Source organism: Sipha flava, unplaced genomic scaffold (assembly GCF_003268045.1).
Source record: "Sipha flava isolate LNK unplaced genomic scaffold, YSA_version1 197_pilon_pilon, whole genome shotgun sequence".
NCBI lineage: Eukaryota > Metazoa > Arthropoda > Insecta > Hemiptera > Aphididae > Sipha > Sipha flava.
In genome coordinates this window covers 1,892,008-1,914,153 of record NW_020272774.1, presented here as the reverse complement: position 1 = coordinate 1,914,153, position 22,146 = coordinate 1,892,008, and the positions used below count along the sequence as shown (strand labels likewise).

At 27.3% G+C, this 22,146-nt stretch overlaps 4 protein-coding genes across 4 annotated transcripts; 3 read left to right on the top strand and 1 right to left on the bottom strand.

Moving 5' to 3' along the window:
- Nucleotides 1-5,282: 5,282 nt before the first annotated feature.
- On the top strand, nucleotides 5,283-7,218 carry LOC112681816. Its single transcript, XM_025552131.1, has one exon. The coding sequence runs from the start codon at nucleotides 5,305-5,307 to the stop codon at nucleotides 7,138-7,140; it is 1,836 nt and encodes a 611-aa protein (XP_025407916.1). The 5' UTR covers nucleotides 5,283-5,304; the 3' UTR covers nucleotides 7,141-7,218.
- Nucleotides 7,219-11,435: 4,217 nt separating this feature from the next.
- LOC112681815 (YEATS domain-containing protein 4) lies at nucleotides 11,436-13,061 on the top strand. Its single transcript, XM_025552129.1, has 4 exons — nucleotides 11,436-11,535; nucleotides 11,624-11,905; nucleotides 12,436-12,616; nucleotides 12,683-13,061. Exons 1-4 carry the CDS (start codon nucleotides 11,509-11,511, stop codon nucleotides 12,853-12,855), a joined length of 663 nt encoding a protein of 220 aa, XP_025407914.1. The 5' UTR covers nucleotides 11,436-11,508; the 3' UTR covers nucleotides 12,856-13,061.
- Nucleotides 13,062-14,880: 1,819 nt separating this feature from the next.
- On the top strand, nucleotides 14,881-17,434 carry LOC112681823 (adenosine 3'-phospho 5'-phosphosulfate transporter 1). The gene is made up of 8 exons (XM_025552140.1): nucleotides 14,881-15,145; nucleotides 15,371-15,552; nucleotides 15,639-15,835; nucleotides 15,930-16,154; nucleotides 16,211-16,361; nucleotides 16,466-16,677; nucleotides 16,738-16,863; nucleotides 17,206-17,434. The coding sequence occupies exons 1-8, from the start codon at nucleotides 15,117-15,119 to the stop codon at nucleotides 17,368-17,370; spliced, it is 1,287 nt and encodes a 428-aa protein (XP_025407925.1). The 5' UTR covers nucleotides 14,881-15,116; the 3' UTR covers nucleotides 17,371-17,434.
- Nucleotides 17,399-18,910, bottom strand: LOC112681824 (transmembrane protein 80-like). The gene has a single exon (XM_025552141.1). The coding sequence runs from the start codon at nucleotides 17,937-17,939 to the stop codon at nucleotides 17,517-17,519; it is 423 nt and encodes a 140-aa protein (XP_025407926.1). The 5' UTR covers nucleotides 17,940-18,910; the 3' UTR covers nucleotides 17,399-17,516.
- Between the last annotated feature and the right edge of the window lie 3,236 nt (nucleotides 18,911-22,146).

Sequence of the window (22,146 nt, the reverse complement as noted above, 5' to 3'; positions counted from 1 at the left end):
CGATATTAACAATATTAACGTATTTAGTGAAAAAAATTTGTCTAAAATTAACTTATTAAATATGCTTCATAAAAAAGTCCATAATTTTACAATTCATAATATTCTGTCCAAGAAACAATCCAATTCTCTTTATTTATGTTATAAGTAACGTTTAAACTTACACACAGGTCTTCAAACCGGTATAATGATAGCTAAGTTATAGTCTTATATGGATGTGCATTAAACATCATATTTTGCGGCAAACCATCGAACTCGGTAAAATACGATCAAGAACGTTATTTTTAGTTACACGATTGAGAACGTTCGAATTTTTTTCTCCAACGTTGCCAAATGTAATCGATCAATAATATGTTGATATTTATCGGATTAGCTGGATGTTAATAGTAAATTAGATACCAGATATGAGAGAATGACGGTTAGGCTTTGCAGTCGTCGCACAAACTATTCGTCAATATATTTCATAATTTTATAAGTTCTAAATATTTTAAAAATTTTTTATAAATATATACACTATACGGGTATTAGATATTTTTTATTTTTTTAAGTCCTACATATTTTTAATATTTTATTCATATTATATATTACATATTATTAGGCGCTTATTTGTATACGATTGTAATTATTAATTTGACTTTTTTCAAGAATATTTATTGTATGTATACTGAATTTTTCAAAAGCCAAATAAATGATATGGCAAACGATGGCAACGTTGCACATAAATTCGTTCTCAATCGTATCGTTTTTTGGGTTTTTTTTTGGCTCGACGTAAGTTCATTGTTAATTTTAAGTGTTCTCAATCGTTGGGCCAAAAATATATAACGTTCTCAATCGTTCGATAACCATCGAATTATTACCCGACATCAATATGATTTAACTGAAAATAAACTCACTGTACTTATACGACCTTAATGCAGTTACGTACCACATTGTTAATAATAAATCAATAACATTGAAACAATAAATAAATACATAAAAAAAATGAAACGCATTTATTGAAAAATACCCTCTCAATACGTAAAACAATCAATGTAAAAAATAAGGAGAATTCCTAAATGTTTTGACTGAGAAAAATAACTCGAGTATTGAAAAGTATGAACACTTTGTTAACCCATCACTCATGGTCTATGTTTTAATAATAGTTAAAAGTTAAAAGCTACCGCAGATAAAACTCTAAAATTATATAACAATTGCAAATAGCATTCTTCTCATACTACAAAACTATGATATTTTAGGCAAAAGAGAGGCGAATCGCATCATCACTTTACTGTTTTCTTTTTTCCCAATTTATTCGACAAACATATTACCTACGTAGCAAGGTTGCGTCCTACGAGGACCAGCTGCAGGAAAAATATATTTACTCGAACCTGAGTCCAGAACTACAGAACAGTAATAATTATTAATTATTAACGACCACCTCTGCCCTTGTTTGCAGGAAACGTTATCATACAAACGACGGACGGACGAAACAGTATTAAACCGTATTATCGAACATAAATTCTTAAATATTTCCGCTAAGGTACAACTATGCCACTCCCTTCCATATTTAATCGGCATTTCGAATGCTATAGTATAATACGATAAAAAAATTATATTATAATTTCTTTTTACGTATATCAGAATATCGTTTACAACTCTACATGGTTTAATTTTCCTATTGCGTAATTAATTCTGTATAAACGATAGCAAACTTTTAATTTTTTACTTCGGTTATTGTTTTACCGATAGATCTGCGATAGTTACTTAATTATATATGAAATACAAATTATATACATAGATGTTCATTGGGATAAACTGAAAAACTAAATAAAAATATTATCTAATTGTTTAATTGAAAAATAGTACACAATAATATATATGATATGAAATATTTTATTTTGTACATAGATTACATTTTTAAGAAAATTAATTACAATACCTATTTGTAATATTTAAAATTAAAAAAAAAAACAGTTATTGATAATAATTAATAATAATTAACTAATAATAATTAATACCCTAAATGTCACATATAAATATGTAATTGAATTGTTTCAAATATTTCCGTATACTTAATATATGAGTTATAAATTATAAAAAACTTAACTATGTTTTATGACGGTAAATATTATTTAAAATATATGATACATTACATATTTTAAACTCTAGTATTTTTACTATAGTAAAATACGGTTTTTGTAAAAAATTATAATTACGTTTAATTTTATTTTTAATTAAGCTAGGTAACTCTTTGTATACTACAAACTACATGCACTTATATGGTCTACAAATATTATTAGTATTAGGAAGGTAAAATCATTCATACGCACGGCAGAGACGTCATACATTACTAACAGCACATTGTGTTATTGTAAGACTAATAAAATAATATTATTATTGTAAGAGAAAAATATTTCAAATCCGTGTATTACAGTAATAATAGTTGGTAGACATATTATGATTAAATAACAAAGAACAAACTAAAATAACATAGATAAAATTATTGTTGAATTGGTTTAGAAAAGTTTATTATGTTGTGAAATGGAATCGATAAATAAACAATACACAAATACCACGTAACGTTAATAAACAGTACGCGCACCTTTATCGGTGAATTTAATATATAATATGAACGTGTTATGATCAGGCGACAAGCATAGTGTTTCATGTTATAATCGTACCTATAGGTTTTAACAATCGTATTTCCTATTTAGTACTTTTTCAATCTCCAGCTTGTTTCAAAACAGTCCTGTACGTATTCAACCTATGTCTAGAATATAAATGTTATATATCAGCATTGTGTTTACGTTTTACTGGACGATTACTTTTAATTCCATTAATGTACCTATATTTTTGTGAAGTATAGTATACATTTAATGGTTCGATTATTTCCTCAATTATCAATACGACAAGTCTCTATAAATGAGCCATAAAGTAAGTAAAATATGTACTTATAAATGTTAATTGTAAATTGTAGTATAGTTAGATTTTTTTTTTTCATTAAATTGTATATTTTTCTTTATTCGAATATCTAACAAAAATTACTAATAGAAAAAAAAAAGTCTTACGTAGTAAATTCGTATAGAATCTAGATTATTTTCACGTATTACATATTTTATTATTATCAGCTACCTATATCATTATTATTATACTTTTTTTAAAAAAAGTATCATTATTATGCTTAATTATTTAAATTATTGTTAAATATTATTTAGCAGCAAATTAACTACTTTTATCTATATAACTGGTAATTGTACCTATAGGACATATTTTATATTATGTTTCATTTGTTTTATTTTATTTGGAATTATATTTTGAATGTCCGTACTATTTTACGCGGTGTATAAATAATTAAACAGCCGTTAGTGACAATTACCTCTAGTAATTTTACTATTACATATAATGTACATATAATGTATATGTATATTTCTAGGTGTAAGTATTATACAATTTCAACTATAAACCTATATATTATAACCAACTATATGGAATAAAACATTACAATAATTGTATAAATTAAAATCTATGAATACAAATCATATAAATAATAATAAAATAATAAAAATGTAATTTAAATTAAAAACAATTAAATAATTAATACTCTTAAATTAATAAATAAATAATAGCTCAGACTGGAGTGTTTTTTATTTGTAAGGTAAGACCGGTTTAGAACAAAATAAAATTCATCATCTGGTACATACTAAGTCAATAAAATCGCGACTGAAAATAGAAAAATAGAAATTTTAAAATAAGATATAAAGAACACATTTCTGAAATAAAATTATAAAAAACTGCCTCTAATTCAAATGTTGCTTAATATGTTTAAAAAAATAACCATGATATACATTTTGATATCAATATAGACTTTATATTAAGTACAGAAAATGACATTTACATTAATGCAGTTTTAGAAGAGTTACACATATACAATAAAATAAAGATATAATAATATTTTATATGTATAAGCTGATTTTCATAATAATATTTAATTTAAATACATTTTAGATAATAATAAATAATAATAATAACCTAAGTTTTTACTTAATTCACCACACCACTGTATCGCAGCACTTAACAATTACATTAATTTTAAATGATCATTTTTATTACACTTAGTAAATTTCCAATTATGTATTTAATTTTTTTTTTTTTAAACTGTAATCAGATCTAACGTTTCTAAAAATTAATTTAGCAAATTTTATTTTAACATCAATTTTGTTCCTCGAATTATTAGTGCTTTCTTAAATAATAAATTTAAATATTGAAATATTAAAATATTGGTTATTACTACGAATTAAAAAAAAAAAAATTCTTTATATTAAATATTTTGATTTCATAGTATATAATGAGTAATTATCATACAATGATGTTTATACTTAATAGGGTCAATACAATATCAACATTTAGTTTAGTTTTTATTAATGACGAGTAGTACAAAATTATTTATTTTGTTTTAGATGGTGCAAAAATATTATTATAAAAGTTATTTTTATAATAATTTAATATGGATCCACAACTAACTAAGAAATTAATTCGGAGACGGTTAATTTTAGACAATTTATTAGAAAGCTCAATAATAAATGAAAAAGAAAATAAAATAAAAAATACCGAAAAATCATCAGTATTATTGGTTGATAATATTATTTCATCAAATCATACTGTCAAAAATAATTTTTTAGAAAAAATCAAGAAATTTGAATCATTTAGTGAAAATCAAGTAAAGATAACGCAACAAGTAGTTGTAGAAATACCACAAAATAACTTTATAAGTGTATACAAACCTAATAAGCAGAATACAGATTCACTTTTGTTAAAGAAAACGCATAACATAACAAAAAAACTTGAATTAGACGGTCCTAAGAATTTATATAATTATAACAAACAAAACCAAAATTTATTAAAAACAAAAAAAAAAAAATTTGAATCGTCTTTAGAACAGGAAAATAATATCTCGAAAGAAAATTCATACAATGTTAAGGAACATGCCCAATGTAAAAATAAACCACCAAATACGCCAATTACAAACATTTCCAGTAAGTCTGATTTCAATAATTGGAAAATAGACAGCAATTGGGTGTTCTATACAGATTACTCACATTTAAACAAAACAAAAATTATATTGAATAACAAATCCTCGCAGAAGAAAAAAAAAAATATCGGTATCATTCAAATCGTTAAAAAATTTTCAAGGATTTAAATATATCTTTAATTTTAAAAGATGTTATCTTTATGAATCAAATAATAATATTAAATAATATAAATAAATTAACAATTAAAATTAATAAATAATATTTATTAATGAAAAACATAAAATAAGTAAATATAAGAATGGACAAATGCGTTGATAAATCACTTACTTCGAATAATTTAAATTTCGTGATAGATAATAATGAACCTTGTAACACTGAAAAATGTGAAATAATTCCGATTGAATCAAATGGGTACAACAAAGATAGAGTTAAAAAATCACAGCTCTTATCTCCTGATGGATGGGAAAATTATCAAAAAGAATTTATTCAGTCATGTTTTAAATTTTGGGAAGTCAATGAAACACAATTTCAAGTGGACAAAACTGGATTGGAGGCAGATTTAGCTAATGATTCAGAACTACAAACACCATTCTCATTGTTTGCAAATGAAAATAATAAAGAAATTATTAATGATTTTAATTCAAATAAAACTTCGAACAATGCTATTGATTCAGAAGCATTACGAACAAAAGAATGCATCGATATAATTGACCATTCGTCAAAAAGTAAACAGAAGGGCCATAATGATTTTAAAATTAATGATAATGTTGTTGATAATAGAGGAAATAAAGGATTTCCGAGAAAAAAAATGAAAAAATTTTCTTTTTATAAGCATACAAATTTACAAACCAAATCAAATGAAAAAGTACAACCATTAAGCTTTGATAGGTATGCATCTTACACTTCAGATGATGTGTGGGCTTATAAAATTTGGTTAGAATCGGTAGAAAAAATTAAAAAACATAAACTAAACGTAAACATTACAAAAGGAAACAACGAAAAAAATTCTAATTATGTAAAATATGACACTACAAATAATGACGATAAGTATTATTTAGACATCGAAGTAAGACAAATGGAACAAAAAGTCCAAAAACTTATTAAATCATTAAAGGAAAAAAATAAACTATTTACAAATGTTGATGTAAATGAGCGAACATCAAAGTTTAGATCATCGAATAAGCTTAAATATTTTTTCAAAAGTGCATTCCGAGGAAATCAGAATGAGTTTGACCGACAAATATTAGACGATTATACAAAATATATTAATCGAAAGCTGCATACATGGCAAACTTTATTGCATTGTTTAAATGATATTAGACAAAGAGAATCTTGTTCAATAAATACGTCCAATCTTCCAGAAGACACGATTAAGTATAAATTCATTGAACACGACTGTAATGAAAAAGTGATGTATGATTACGATGGCGATAACTTAAAGTCCATAGCAATTAACCAGGGTCTCAATGGAATGGGTAAACAGAAAAGTAATAAGTTTATTAAGTTACTCAGTAAAACAAAAAGTACAATGGACCTACGTTCTACTGTTAAGCGGATGGATCATAACAGTTTCAATAGCATCCGAGTAGACCAATGGTCATCAAATCAAATCAACGAAAAAATTGACATTTGCAAGCTTATGAGTGGTGTAAACTGTAATGTGAACCGTCCAAAACATAATATCTGGAAAAGCTTATCTGACACAGATTTGTCAACCATGAGGTCTTACACAGATTATGACGAGAAGTCAATTGGAAGCAAAACAATGAGAACTATTAGCCGGAAGACGTTAACACCAGAAATGCTGATAGTGGACGACGAAGACAACCGTCACTGGGATGATATGGCCAGAGGATTGTGGGAAGAACAACAGGAGTGTTTTCATACGGTTAGAGCTCGTTTAGAGTATGTTGGAAGCACTTTTACAGAACAGAATCAATTAATTGGATTAAAAACTTTATGTAAAGTAGATGTGTTGGCTAGATTGGGCCATTCAGCCGAGGCCGTGGACCTTTTTGTATCCACACTACCACTAAGTAATAATCCCGATTTAATGATTCAAAAAGCTAAAGCAGCGTACGACTGGAAGTTTTACTGTCATCTCTCGATATGGCATCATTCTTATAGAGATTGACTGTAAAAAACAATAACTTGAAGCGAAGCTTAATTCATTTTAATACCTTATAGTATATTTATAGTAGTATTTATAGCAGGGGCAGACTATGGCAAATGCCCCACTCTAAAAAATTTTAAAAAATCGGTAAATAGTAAATTTTTATTTATTATTTTGTACTCCTAAATTAGATAATATTCTCTTTTAAATACACGTTCATGGTTTATTAAAAGTTGGGAAACACTGGCTCCTCCTCATTTTATGACAATCGTTATTACGTGAACATTGTACATTTTATTTTTGGTATATTATATATTTCTACACGTAGCATATTTTAGGGGTGAAGAAGGGGCGATCGCTCCCCCCCTTTAATCCGTATTTAAGGGATTGATTGTATGTGAAATACACAGTTCAAATTTTTTTAATGTGGATCATTTTATAACAAAATCAAATTACGCATGGCTGTGAATATCAAAGTGGGCTTTTTATCGGGTTCATACTTAGTGAAAAATCAAATAAAATATCTACAAGCGTAACTTTCAAAATACAGATAGGTGTTAAAAATAACTGGGTACACAAAAGTTGATTCTAAGGGGATCCGGCATTAGATTGAAAAAAAACCACAAATATTAAGGAGTCATCTGATTTAAATATTACCAAAAATTTTACTTGTACATTTTGAGCCTGAATTAAAGAAAAAATTTGAGTTCTTCCCCTAGAAGTAAGTCTAAATACGCCCCTGGTCTATCGTCCATAAATATTAAATATTTAAATATATAGGTAACCATAAATTTTTAAATATTATAAAGTCGGCAAATTTAATCAGTTGCCCTACCCTTTCAATAGTTGAAATGACGCCCTTGGTTTATAGTAAAACGTTAAGTTATATATTGGCAAAATACTATTATATATTGCTTCATATCATACACTTAGATCTTATTTTACAAATACGAATGTAAAATACAATTTGCTTTTCTGAAATGATGTACGATATCCTATTTATATTTATGAAATTTATCTATTTACTCAGTGCTTTCTACATATGCTTTTCAATATTTAAAAATGTTTATATTATTTGTAAAGTATTTAATAAGACATTTTATTCATAAATATTATAATAAACATAGTGCAAAACACTATGTTCTTATTAAAATTCAGAATAATTATTAATTTAACCCTAATATTATAATTATTATACTTTGTTATTGTTATAATATTAAAATAATATTGGTAAAGCGAAAATAAAAATTAATAAAATGCTAAAATAAAACTGAGAAATAATCATTATATAAATTCTGAAACTTGCAGAAGTGAACAGGGTTCTACAAGGTTAGCACACTATTAAGGCCGTACTCAGATTTGGTGGGCCCCGGATAAACTAAACCTTCTGAGCCCCCTATTTTTCAAAGGGTTTTCCTGGTTTTCGCAGGGAAATTTTGTCTAATTATGTATAGAACTAATAATTAAATTATTATAACATCAAATATTATTGCAACCATGCTATTTTAATATGTTTTATTTTTATATAAACAATGTTGAAATTTTTTCAAAGAAAATTTAAATACTCAAATACATAAATGATAATATAAAAAACGACAATAATATTAAACGTGATATAAATAACCATAATTTATTTAATTAATAACCCTAAATTTAAAATAGTCCTAGGGGTTTTTTTCTTGCGTTTCTCACTGCGAAATCATCAATAGCCCCATCCATGTCAATCGTCTTTGCCAGTTGAGACTCCACTGCTAAAACACCTAAGTTTAAGAGACTGTTGTGTCATTGTTAATCGTAATACATTCTTCACTTTCTTCAATGTTGAGAAATATCGCTCCGCACTCGCAACAGTTGCAAGAATAAAGATTCGTAATGCAATACATAAATTAGGGAACATGTTTTCAAGATTAGTTTTTTGCAAGTGATTCAGCAATTCTGAGGGGTTTAGTTGTTTATGTCCAAAGTTGATAGCATAAAATATATTAAGACTTTATAGCTCATCTACTAAATCTTCTTGTAAATCATCATTATACTTCAAAACCAGATTTCTAGATTTTAATTTAATTTCTCCTTCTGTTATATATTTAAACTTCCAAAGAATTGAGAACATATAAATAACTGTTTTCAGTGATTCGAATCGTTTGTTTATATATGCAATTCATCCAAAATGACAAAATACATTTCTTGATAAGATTAAAGTAGAATATAAGTATTCGGTCGCTATAGCTATATTTATATATAAATGGTTTTCAAATAATTGAGTTGTTACGAATGTTTTCGATGTATCGAATGATTTGCAATTATCATTTATCATTGAAATAATATACGGATACACAGTATTAATATATGAATAAAAATTCAACAAAGTGGTAGTGCCCATTGGTCGATACCTAAGCTCGAGCATGAATTAAAAGTTGTTTTTTTATAAGTCTAGGCCCTTCAAAAATAGGTTTAGGGTCGGGCCCCAGACAAATGACCCGAGAAAACCGGTCTGAATATGGTCCTGCACACTACTGAAGACTGGATGGATGGATTTATCCGAAAAGGGAAAAAGGAAATATTATACAAAATTTTAGTTTAGATTACAGTTATTTTAATAAAATTCAACAGTAATTTTTTTCCGTATTCATAAATGTTAAACAATTCTTATATTTATACAGTACAATTTTAGTTTTAAGATCCGTACCTATGATATATTGAAGTGTTTTAAAAACAATTTCTTTTCTAAAATTTTAACTATATTTCTGATATGTTGTTAAGTTAAAATTTTAGTATACTATTAATTATCAAAGGGTACTGACCTGTTTACAATGAATAAATAAAAACAATTAAAAATAGTACTTTATAATTGTTTATTGTGAACATATGCTTTACGTTATAAAAGCTAGTCATAAATATCTGTTTAACATCATACTGATTTCATTCACAAATATTAAATAAAATTATGTAGCCCTAACTCTATGTTCACACCTGAATAATGCGGATAAAATTAATAAATGGAACGGTAATATCTACATCTCTGTTGGAAAAATTTCATATGGAAGCAGCAACCCTCTCGTAAGAATTTATTTGTACTGTAACTTTATTTCAAATTTATTCATATTATATTATTTGAATACATTTTGTCTAAACGGAATTCTTATTATTATAAAAATGTATTCACTACCATAGATATAACTATAATCGTGATAAGTGTGATACATTTTTATTTATATATTAAATAATATATTTATTTTCATTTTGTTTGTTTTATAGACTGAAATGTGCCATAGTAGACTAACAGGCTTGGCGTTTTTGCACACACACAGATCGATTATATAAAATGAAAATATAATAATAGACCGCTTTGTTAGCAAAAAAAAGATGCAAAGATTTTGTAGTATAATTTCAAAAATATAAATTTGTGTAGGTACTGTGCTGACTATGATGATTTGTTTTTTTTTTATGTTTTTCACTGATACAAACATTTTGTAGAAGAAATGGGTTTTAATTACTTCTGTATCTAAATCCCATGTAAATGAATACTATTTTTTTAATATATGTATTTATACAGTTTTTACTTTTGTACATTTCTATATTATTGAACATTTACCCGTTTGAAGTGTTTAAAAAACCAAAAAAAATAATTATAATAATAATATATAATCCTTTTTTTTTCAATTTATTTTTTGATTCTTAATTTAATTTTAAAAAATCTAATAATTAATATTAATTAATTTACTTAACTTTATATTATATTCACTTATATTTATCTTATATTTTTCATGTATAAGTATATCATTTGAAATTATTTGTATATATTTTTTTTTAACTTAAAAACTATACTCATTACTCTTTTGGGGTTGTTAAATAAATAATTAAATATTTAAATAAATAAATAAATAATACGCGTTCCTATCATAATTTTTAGAGTTACCGCGATAAATGTGCCTTAAACGATACATTTTCAAAATGTACGCATTACATATTGGCAGAAGGGTTTGGAGTTCTGCCACTTTGGACTGTCAATTGACAACCGTCAATATTCCATATCATATAATTTTATTTTATACTTTAGATTCCATTTCTGTGCAAGTGGTTTTGAATTGACTTCTATGATTTTATCTAATATTGAAGTCTGTTTTGAGTGGTGTTTATTAAAAACGAACATGTTACTAACTTCAATCCTACACTGTTATCTATTCGTAATCAAAAAACATATTTAACAGTTCATTGTTGTTTGTACTGATAAAATTATTTTATTCAAATTATATCGTATTTTTTTTTATTTTTTGTAAGTGTTTCAATTTTCAATAATTTCAAATCGCTTATTTTTGTTGTTAAGTTTAAACAAAGTTAAGATTATGATTTTAATATTTTGACTGCTGAAATTTTTAAAAAAAATTGATTATGGCTAATGATTTAACCAGAGTGAAGGTAATAGTCGTTAAAATACCTTTTTTTTTTTTTTTTTTGACAATATTTACAATAAAATTTTATTTAATAATTATTAATACAATTTTAGGGAACTTCTATTGTAAAACCAATTATATACGGAAACACTGCTAAATATTTTGGCCAAAAACGACATGAAGATGGTCATACTCACAAGTGGTCTGTATATGTAAGGCCTTATGTAAATGAAGACATTGGTACCTGGGTCAAAAAAGTTCATTTCAAATTGCATGACAGTTATGAAAGTCCAACTCGAGTAGTTCAAAAACCTCCATTTGAAGTATCCGAAACAGGCTGGGGTGAATTTGAATTGGTCATCAAGATATTTTTTCAAGATACTAGTGAAAGACCAGTAATACTAATTGTTTTTAAAATATATGCTATATGTTTATCAATTTAAGTACACGACACTTCTTAGTTACAATATTTTTGGAATGAACCTAAATTTGTTTGAAAGGTTAAATATATCACTGTTGAAGCTTCTAAATTGTTCAAATATTTTGCTAAGAGTGTGCTAAGTACAGATTTAATTTTTTTAAAGTGATTTTTACTATTTTGCTATGTTTTCAAACTCAATAATGAACAAAAATGATCTGTATTAAACATGAATCATAAGCACATTTTTTTTTCATTAGCTAAAATTGTTATTAATATAAATTTATTTCTTAAATGTTAGGTACAACTAAATAAAAGATGTATTTTGTATTTCATAAGTATGTTTTTATACATAATTATACTTTAGTTTTTATTAAATAAAGGTTAAAAAAAATTTAAATATGAACAACAATTATTATTTATTGGTTGTGTATTTTAATAATGAACAATTACTAATTATTTTGTTACATAAATAGTTCTGTAAGAAACAAATTAATTTTTTTCCAGGTTACACTTTATCATGTACTTAAGTTGTACAGTAATGGGCCAGATTCTGAACTAAATGAAAAACCAGTCTTGTCAGAATTCTATGAAGAAATAATTTTTCAAGATCCGTCAACTTACATGAAATATGTATTGAATGATACATTGAGTAAAAATCCACCCATTGCTGAACAAAATCTTCATTGTATGTACTTTTATTGGGTTTAATGTAATTTTTACATTGTATAATTTTTTGTTAAATTTTTGTTAGATGAAACCATCAAGAAGACGACAGTTGATAAATTAAAAAAATCAAGGAAAAGAGTCCAAGAACATACTATTATGTATAAAGAACGGTTAAAAAAATTAAGAGAGGCTATTAATAAATATAAAGATGAAATTTGTGCCATGCAATCACAATGTAGTTCATCAGCATTACGTTGATTAAAATGATACAATGTCAAAATAAAAACTAGTACTTCCCAATTTTTAATAATTTAAATTTCCAATAAGTCTATTTATTCAAACAAATTGTATTCCATTATTACATTTTAACTAGTCTAATCAAAACCATTTGTAAACTTTAACTTTAATTTATATAATTAAATTAATAATTTTCTCTCCAACTTTGTAAATTGAAAAATAAATATTTAACTATTAATCTTAATACTGACTGTGAAAAAACTAAGATATTTTTTTTAATATCATTTATAGTTAATGGTGTATTTTAAGCTACTAGTATATTTTGATGTACTAAAAAAATAAATATATCATTTGTAATAAGTATGTTGACTAATGATTCAATCTGATTTTGTTATTTTATAACTATATTATGAGAAATATAGTAGTTATTTATTTTAAATGTATATAATATGTGTAATGTAAATTTTTAAATTTATACAACTTATTAGTTAAGAGTAAAACGAAATATAATTATTCACCTATGGATTTATTTTTTCATGATTCGTAGGGGATTTCAGTGTTATATATTATAATTATATTATAATTTTTTTTTACTTAAATAAGATATTTTTTATGTAATGGAATAATTATGCAGACAGTGATTAATTTCAAAAGCTTATATTTTGTTTAAAAATTAACTTTTTGTATTAATTGTAATGATATGCACCTATATTCAATCATTACATAATACATAATATAATAAATCTTCATTATGAATAAGAAATTGTATATTTTATTCAATATTTACAACCAGAATTGCATAGTTATGTCTTTATAGAGTATTTATAGTTACATATTTTTTTCTGGTATCAATAATAATTACAGATAATAAAAATGTATTTAGAACAATATTGAAGGGTACATTATAAAAGGTCAACCTTATCCTCAATTTATATTACATCATTGAATATTATATTTTATAAACACTACGCTATGAATAAATAATTGTAATTGAATTATTGTTGGAAGTACTAAAACATTATTAATATAAAACTTAATAGTAGGTATTACATTATTTTTAATATTTTTATAGTATATTAACAACTAGTATGGCTATTGAACATATACATCATTGGTGATCACTTAAAGATTTCTGTTTTAATAATTTATGTACATGTTTATGTATTAATTTTAAATAGTTTGATTTTCTTAAAACAAATTTTCTATTTAAGGTAACAATTAAAAAACGTATTTCTAACAGTATTTGGGTATATTTATACATTTTAGCGAACAAAATCCTTTAACTAATATTAAATATTAATTTATATAGTAATACACATCTTAAAAGTTGTTTTTTTCATTAATTTATAATTAATTATAACATACGAATAAAATGTGTATTCTTAATATATAATATATTATAATGTCATTACTAAGATAAAAGTTAATTTAAATTTTGAACCAAAGGGAATTTCATCTGACTTTGATCATTAAAAATGAGTTTCAAATTTAAAATAGAGACAAATTTCTAAACTATGTTCAGTTCATAGTTCTTAAGTTTCACAATCGGTTAATCGAAATTTCGAGAATAATCGACCATTTAACCATCGTTTTTCATTTGGTACGGATCTAGATGATTATGATTTATTTTATTTATGATCATAGATGTTTATTATCTATATCTGTATAATTTAATGAATTCCTAGTGATAATGAAAAACATTTATACTTTTGGTATGACTATCTCAGAATGTACTGGAAATGAAACATAACAATACTAATATCATTCTATAGAAGCCTTTCAGTAGCTGTTGCGGTACAGAAAACTTTCATGACAAACATTTAGATTGGCCAGAATTTCATGATTTGCATAGATAATAAAACAATTATCTTTTATTATCAATGGAGATTTGATACGAAACCTAGTGATAAACGATAACATCATTTCGTTACTAACACTCTACTAAAGCTTGAACTCATCGAATTATAAATATTAAATAATTATTATGTTGTATATTTAATTATATATTATTATTTTTTATAAATATATTGGATTACAGTATTGTTGTGGTTTTTAAAATGTGTACCTTTTGAAATGTTATAGTGTATTTCGATTTAATAATTAATATTGTTTAATTGACTTTGTCGTTAATCTTACTACATCATTTAAACAATTAAATTTTAAAATGTATTAGATTATAAAATAGTATTGCAAAGAACAATATCATCAAGTATGAAGGAAATCGATCTTGGCTTTTTCATAATTTAATTTATACTTGGTTCTGGTGGACATCAACATCTACAATGGCATTTCTTTCATACGTACAACTATGGTATGTATATTATTGAGGAATATACTTAAACTTAATGATATTAGATTTTACCTTTAATCATTTCGCTTGTGATATTTTTATTAATGTTATTTATTTTTATTAATTAGGTATAGGTTAGTATTTAACTGTATTTAGAATGAATGTAATTATTTAATTTTTTTAGTGTATTAACTACTTAAAAGGTATTTGCTACATTTATTAATTATTATTTTATTTTTTATGTAGGTTTTCAATTTCAATTTCTGTTATTACATTATTGATGCTTCAAAGTTTTTTACCAGAGCCAACAAAAAGTATTGATACAAAATCTACCTTAGATACTTTTACCATCAATTTTCTTGGATATTGCATTGTACTGGTTCCTGGATATTTGCTTTATTTATTTGCTCAAGAACAAGATTTAGGAGGTAGAGTACTAGTTTTAATTAAATTTAATGGTACAATGATGTGAACAAAAAGTTTTAATTTTAAATTGTTGTTGAATTTTTAACAGATAATCGTTTCACAAGTAAATTGTTAAGAATATTGTTTAGAGATGAACATGATTTAGAACCTGAGCAACCATTATCGCCTGTTTACAAGGGTTCAGCTAAGTTTAGAAATGATATAACCACATTTTTATACTGTTTCGGAGGTTTACAAACATCTTATTTGATTTGGGGTGTAATTCAAGAAAAAATGATGTCTGAGGTGATTATATATCATAAATTTATCACAAATCTAATCAATTATTATTATGTAATTAATATAATTATTCAATGCGTTAAAAAAAATTGTATATTAGGCCTATGGAACAAATGAAGAATCCAAATTTCATGATTCACAAATGTTAGTGTTTTTGAATAGAGGTTTATCTACAATCTTATCTTGCTTATACTTGTTAATGAATGAGGGCATACGATCCAAGAAACCTCCACCATTATATAAATACAGTTACTGTACTGTGTCCAATATTATAAGTTCTTGGTGTCAATATGAAGCACTCAAATATGTCAGTTTTCCATCACAGGTATGCATTAATCTAAATTATATTAATTGCACCATAATATTTTGTTATTCATTAAGGTTCTAGCAAAAACATGTAAAATTATCCCAGTTATGTTAATGGGAAAACTGATGTCTGGTAAAAAGTATCACTATTATGAGTATGTTACTGCAATTGGAATTTGGATTGGTATGGCTATGTTTCAATTTTTCACAGAAAATAAACATTCTGGTAAATAATTTATTGCGTATATTTACCATATATTTTTATTAATTTATGTATGAATATATCAAAATTTAGTTCTAAAATATAAACATTCTATTTTATTTTGTTAGAAATTACAACTTCTGCGACTGGAGTGATATTGCTTGTAGGATATTTGGCATCAGACAGCTTTACGTCAACGTGGCAAGGACAACTATTTAGACATTACCAAGTGACTCCAATGCAAATGGTTTTTTCTAATTCTTTATTATCATCTTTACTCACGACCGTATCGCTGTACCAAGTTGGCTCGTTCAGTAAAACATTAGCATTCATAAAAAAGGTGTGTTATTGTTATTGATGTTATTTAATGTGTAAAGTAATAATATATTTTATCTTATAGTATCCAGAATTTCTAACCGACTGTATAGTCTTGTCAGTGAGTTCTGCATGTGGACAGCTATTCATATTCAAAACAATCTATAATTTTGGACCAATTGTTTTCACTATAATAATGACCATAAGACAAGTAAAAAACAATTGTTATTTAATTATATTCGAGTATATTTTATCAAAACAGTTATTATTAAATGAATTATTCAACTCACTTTTCATTTGATTTAAATTATCTATAAAAATGTTATTATAACAACTTAAAATGAAAAACCGTCGGCTGGTAATTCTATATTTTTATGAAGTTAACTTTATAAAACACTATTTTTCTAATAGTTATTGCGGTAGCACATTTGTGTTTGAACGTGTACAGGAACCAAACAGTTTGTTTTGATGATTTTATTTCTTAATGTTTTCGAACTTACTAAATGACGAATAATGCACGCGTGTATTAATTAGAAATGTTTTCTTTTTTCAGGGTCTATCGATAATTATTTCCTGCATAAGATATCATCACCCTGTCACTGCGTTGGCTGCTTTCGGAATTGCATTCGTTTTTATTTCCTTGTTTGTACGTTTCTATTGCGGTTACCGTATGAAATTTAAAAGAGGTCCTAATCATGCGGCGACGTTCAAAGTGTAAAATCAACTTATCGCAATCGCTCGGACTGTGTTTACGTGAAATAATATATATATATGTATATGCCCGAGTGTGTTTTGTTGTTTGCGCTGTCGGTAACAAACGTTGACCGTTTGGCGGCGGTGGCGGCGGCGGCGGCGGCGGCGGTCTCAAGTGGTCGAGTCGCTGCTCTTGAACGTCAACAACGAGACGATGCCGAAGAACACCTGGGTGGCCTGGAGCACGAGCTGTATGCAGCCCAGGATGTTTTCCAGCCGGAAGGTGCGCTGCTGCCACAGCAGGAAGTAGAGCACGCCGACGGCGGACGGCACGGTGAGGATGAGCGACAGGACGACGCACACGGCCTTGTCGGCGGCGTTGTCGCGGCGCGACAGAAACGTACGGAACACCTCGATCAGGCACAGGAACACGAACACCGTCATGTTGGTGCCCAGCTCGTTGGCCGAGAACCGATTCTTCTGCGTGTCGTCGATCGACTTGGCGCATATCACCGAGAACTCGAACATGGAGAACATGCCGAAGTAGTAGGAGTTGAGGTACATCAACACTTCGAACATCAGCGGCGCCTCCATTTCGCATCACGATTTAGATGTATTTTATTTTTTCCCGTTCGCTCCGACCGCCGCCCGCGCGCTGTGCAATACGACGACGTGCCCGCAGCCGTTCGCAAGGATTCCGCCGCTGCCGCCGCCGCTGCCGACTCGGCTATTTTCGTCCACATGAACCGCCACCGCCGCCGCCGCCGACCCTGGTAATCGATAAAACGGTGCACTACGTCGCCCTCAAGCGATGATGGCCGGGGGAGGGGGGGGAGAGAACGTTCTCGGTCCGTGCGCGGGACGGCAAAGTTTTTTGAATTCTTTCGTCTATCGTACCGCACGAGTCCGGATTGAAAACAAACCAATCGTGTTCGTCGGAAATGAATATATTTTTAAGAAAAAAAAAGTTTGAAATAAAAACCGATAAAAGCATACACGTATCATGTAGTACGAACAAGTTGTGTACAACGCGGATCCTTTTAAACGGTTCGACGTGAGTGGTTCGTCAAAAGTGAACAAAAGTTGTTTGACTCGACCCAGTACTTTGTTCGTACCGTTTGTCGTGGACGGACCGCTTCTAAATCTATATGTATATATGTGCTGTATTAAACAAGTAGCAACAACATTGGTGCCTTGACATTTTCTCTTGTATCTTTTATTCGTTGCAATTCCGTTCGGTTCCTGTCCTTGCTAATCGTTAAACTTCCAAAACGACTTCCATTTTACGAATAACAAAACACAACTTTCTACTCAACAACACCGTATTATAATGGCTGTAAATCAAAGAATGATCGACAGTGGTAATCGATTTATCATGGCACCGAATGCAGTATACTAATTATTAATTATAAACAAAGATTAAAAATCTGCCAATGTATAATGAATATATGAAAAGTATTATAGAAGATACGGTTTTATTTTCTGATGTATAATCTATTATCTCTATGTCTCTCTGTGTATAATAATAACTAGGGAACGGATTTGAATGTAAATTGCATTTTTTTCTGAATGTTGGAAATCATTGCTTTCCAAGTACAAAGTTAATTCGTACTTCAAGAAATTGAAAAATGTAATTTTTGTTTTGTATTTATTTGACATTTTTAGTGTATTTTAATGTTCTCAAGTCATTTTAATATAGAAACAGATAAAATTAAGTTCAAATTTAGTTAAAATTAATTTATTAATATTATTTAGTATACTAAGTATACTGAAATTATATGAAACACAAGGTAAAATTATAACAAATGTATCTATTTAAATTGTATATTCATTTTTTGGAAGACATTTAAGGTGTAAATAACAATAAAAGAAGAATAATTATAAAATTATACGACTAATTACTTAGAAAAAAATATTTAATAACAAAACAAAATTTTTTCAATGTTAAAAATAATTTTAAGAGCACTTTTTTAGTACATTTTTTTTTAGTAAAACTGTAACAAATGCATTAAATCATATTTTTTAAGGATTTTTTTTTTTTATTAGAGCATTTAAATCCGTTCCTTAATAATAACAATAGTGTAAGTCAGTTCGTGTGATACATTTTACACGATAAAGGCAACGGTCGAAACGCCTCATTACTTATTTTCTATGTACCGAACTATATTATCAAAGTGTTATAAATAGATGATGAAACATTGATCAATATGAAACAATAAACATGCGAAAACTTTGAAATCTAGTCCGGTCGATAAATTCTAATTGTACGAAAGTAATTTGTTCGTTAAAATATACAAGAATGAGACAAATAATAATTATCAAGAAGCGTAGTTAGCTAAATTTAAATTTTCAAAATTTAATGAAATTTAAAATATACATTTTTTAAATAATAATTTATAAATTTGGACATATTAAATTTAAATACCTACTAGGAAAATACTGTACATTTATACTCGTGGCAAAATATTTTCTCTGGGCGCTTTGCAGTCACGATCAGTGTTGTGCAATTATCTAGATAAAAAATAATAAATTAAAATAAAAATTATAGCCATCCAAACTAAAATAGTATAATATAGTGCAACGTTTCTCAACCAGGGGGTCGCGAACACCTTGACTTTGGGGTCACGTAGGTCAAAAATAATAAAATGCTAATTTACAAAATGTAAATTCAAATCAAATTTTTACCTAATATAGATGGAGGGGAAGGGGTCGCGACACTAAAAAGGAACAAATATTGATTCAGAAATTAAATTATTTCGTGAAATTCAAAAGCGTATGGAAAAGTCAAGGAATATTATGATTTTTTGTATTAACGAAGATAATGATACGGATGAGAATTCACCAAATACAGTAAAAAAAAACTTTAACTTACTATCTCTATCTACTCCTTTAATACATGCTACTCGTATAGGGAAGAAAAATGTAAAACCACGTCCTATACAAGTTAACCTTGCAAGTAAAGTAGAGGTGTTGTCTATTCTATAAGCGAATCGAAAATTACACATGATTGATACACTAAAACATATTTTCATCGAGACCGAACAAACAAATCAACAGCGTAATCAATACAAGAGTGGCGGATTAACTTTCTCGGCACCCTTAGGCACGCTCAGTGATTACCGCCCCCTTTTTTAAGTACTGTAACAACCAGTGGCGTAAATTAGTTCTAAATTCCTGGTGGGACAGGGATATATTCTCAACTTATAATTTCCAACATACCAATTTTCCAATTTCATAAATAAAATCCTTTTCAATAAACTAAATATTTTCCCATATATTTCTTTAAATAACAAATACATTTTGAATTATTTTAGCAGTAAAAGCTTTATTAATATAATATTAATAAAAAATTTTTTTTTTAGTATAATGATTTCCTTGGCTCTTAAAAATAATATTATAGATACCTATACAAATTTCAATAATTTTCTGGTGGTGCAAAAATATATCTTTGCACCACCACATTTTATATGTGGTGTTGCAAGTGCCACATTTGGACCGCCCAGTTTACGCCACTGGTAACAACCCAAAAATCGGTAATCGGGTATAGCTGTCCCGGGAGGGAGAAATGGTTCAAAGGTATTAAGGTTAAATAATTATTACTCTCATAAGCGTGCGCACGGGGTAGTCAGGGTAGGCACTTGATTACTCTGTGAAACTTCCGTCTCTACACCAAAATATTCATAGTTATCATAATAATAAATAATCATATTATGTTCAACCACTTTGAAGCATCCGTAAGCAGTAAATACATGTATAAGAATATTGAAAAAATATAATTATTAAGTTAATTTAAATTACCCTATCCAAATTTGTTGTTAATATTAAATGTAAATATGTTATGTATGACTACTTTGCCAGTAATTTCTGCGCGCTCTTATGATTACACTTTAATTCAAATATTGTATACATATAATTAACCAATGTTAGATTTTTAAGAATCTATGAATTCGTAGGTATCTATCTAATACCTATATATTGAACTTGAAACGATACTTTTACTTCCCTTAATTATTTACTTCTAAGGCATACCTCCTTGGAAATTTACGATACCCCCCCCCCCAGGGATAGGTCTGAAATAATCACTGAATTGAGGGGCATATATACTTACTTCTAGGGGGTGGACGAATCAAATTTTTTTTTTAATTCAGGCTCAAAATGTACAAATAAAATGTTTGATAATATTTAAATCAGGATCCACTTAGAATTGACTTTTGTGTAGTTCTTTTTTAACACATGTGTTTAGAAATTTACGCTTGTGTTTCATTTAATTTTTCACCAAATATGGACCCGACAAAACGCTCAATTTTGTATTTATAGCCACGCATAATTTGATTTCGTTATAAAATGATCCACATTAAAAAAAATTGAAATGTGTATCTCACATATAACCATTTCCTTAAATACGGATTCAAGGAGTGTGATCGCCCCTTCGCCTCCCCCCTAAAATACGCCCATGAATTGATGACTACTAGATTTTATATACATTTTATGTGTTATTTTCGTGACGTGTATATTTTTCATTTTATTATTCTAATAATTTCAAAACTGGGCAATATCTTTTTTTTGTCCTGAGGGGGGGGGAATTATCCCGAATCCCTCCCTCATTTGTATGCCACTGCGTACGTAAAAATATGCAGTAAAATATATATTATTATTATTATTTTTATAATATATATTTTATTTTTATAAGTACAAGTACTTATAGGTACTTAATAAGTACAATACAATATAGGTTGATTACAATATCATAATATATATTTATGAATAATTTAATAGAGCTCCAAGAAATAAAGTTGTACTT

Excerpts from the sequence above, each read along its gene's own strand:
- LOC112681823 (XM_025552140.1), top strand. The coding sequence starts at position 15,117 with ATGGCATTTCTTTCATACGTACAACTATG. Across the intron at positions 15,553-15,638 it reads TCAAGAACAAGATTTAGGAG|ATAATCGTTTCACAAGTAAA; the intron begins GTAGAGTACTAG and ends AATTTTTAACAG. Across the intron at positions 16,155-16,210 it reads ATGTCAGTTTTCCATCACAG|GTTCTAGCAAAAACATGTAA; the intron begins GTATGCATTAAT and ends TTATTCATTAAG.
- LOC112681816 (XM_025552131.1), top strand. The coding sequence starts at position 5,305 with ATGGACAAATGCGTTGATAAATCACTTACTTCGAATAATTTAAATTTC.
- LOC112681824 (XM_025552141.1), bottom strand. The coding sequence starts at position 17,939 with ATGGAGGCGCCGCTGATGTTCGAAGTGTTGATGTACCTCAACTCCTAC.
- LOC112681815 (XM_025552129.1), top strand. The coding sequence starts at position 11,509 with ATGGCTAATGATTTAACCAGAGTGAAG. Across the intron at positions 11,536-11,623 it reads ATGATTTAACCAGAGTGAAG|GGAACTTCTATTGTAAAACC; the intron begins GTAATAGTCGTT and ends ATACAATTTTAG. Across the intron at positions 11,906-12,435 it reads AAGATACTAGTGAAAGACCA|GTTACACTTTATCATGTACT; the intron begins GTAATACTAATT and ends ATTTTTTTCCAG.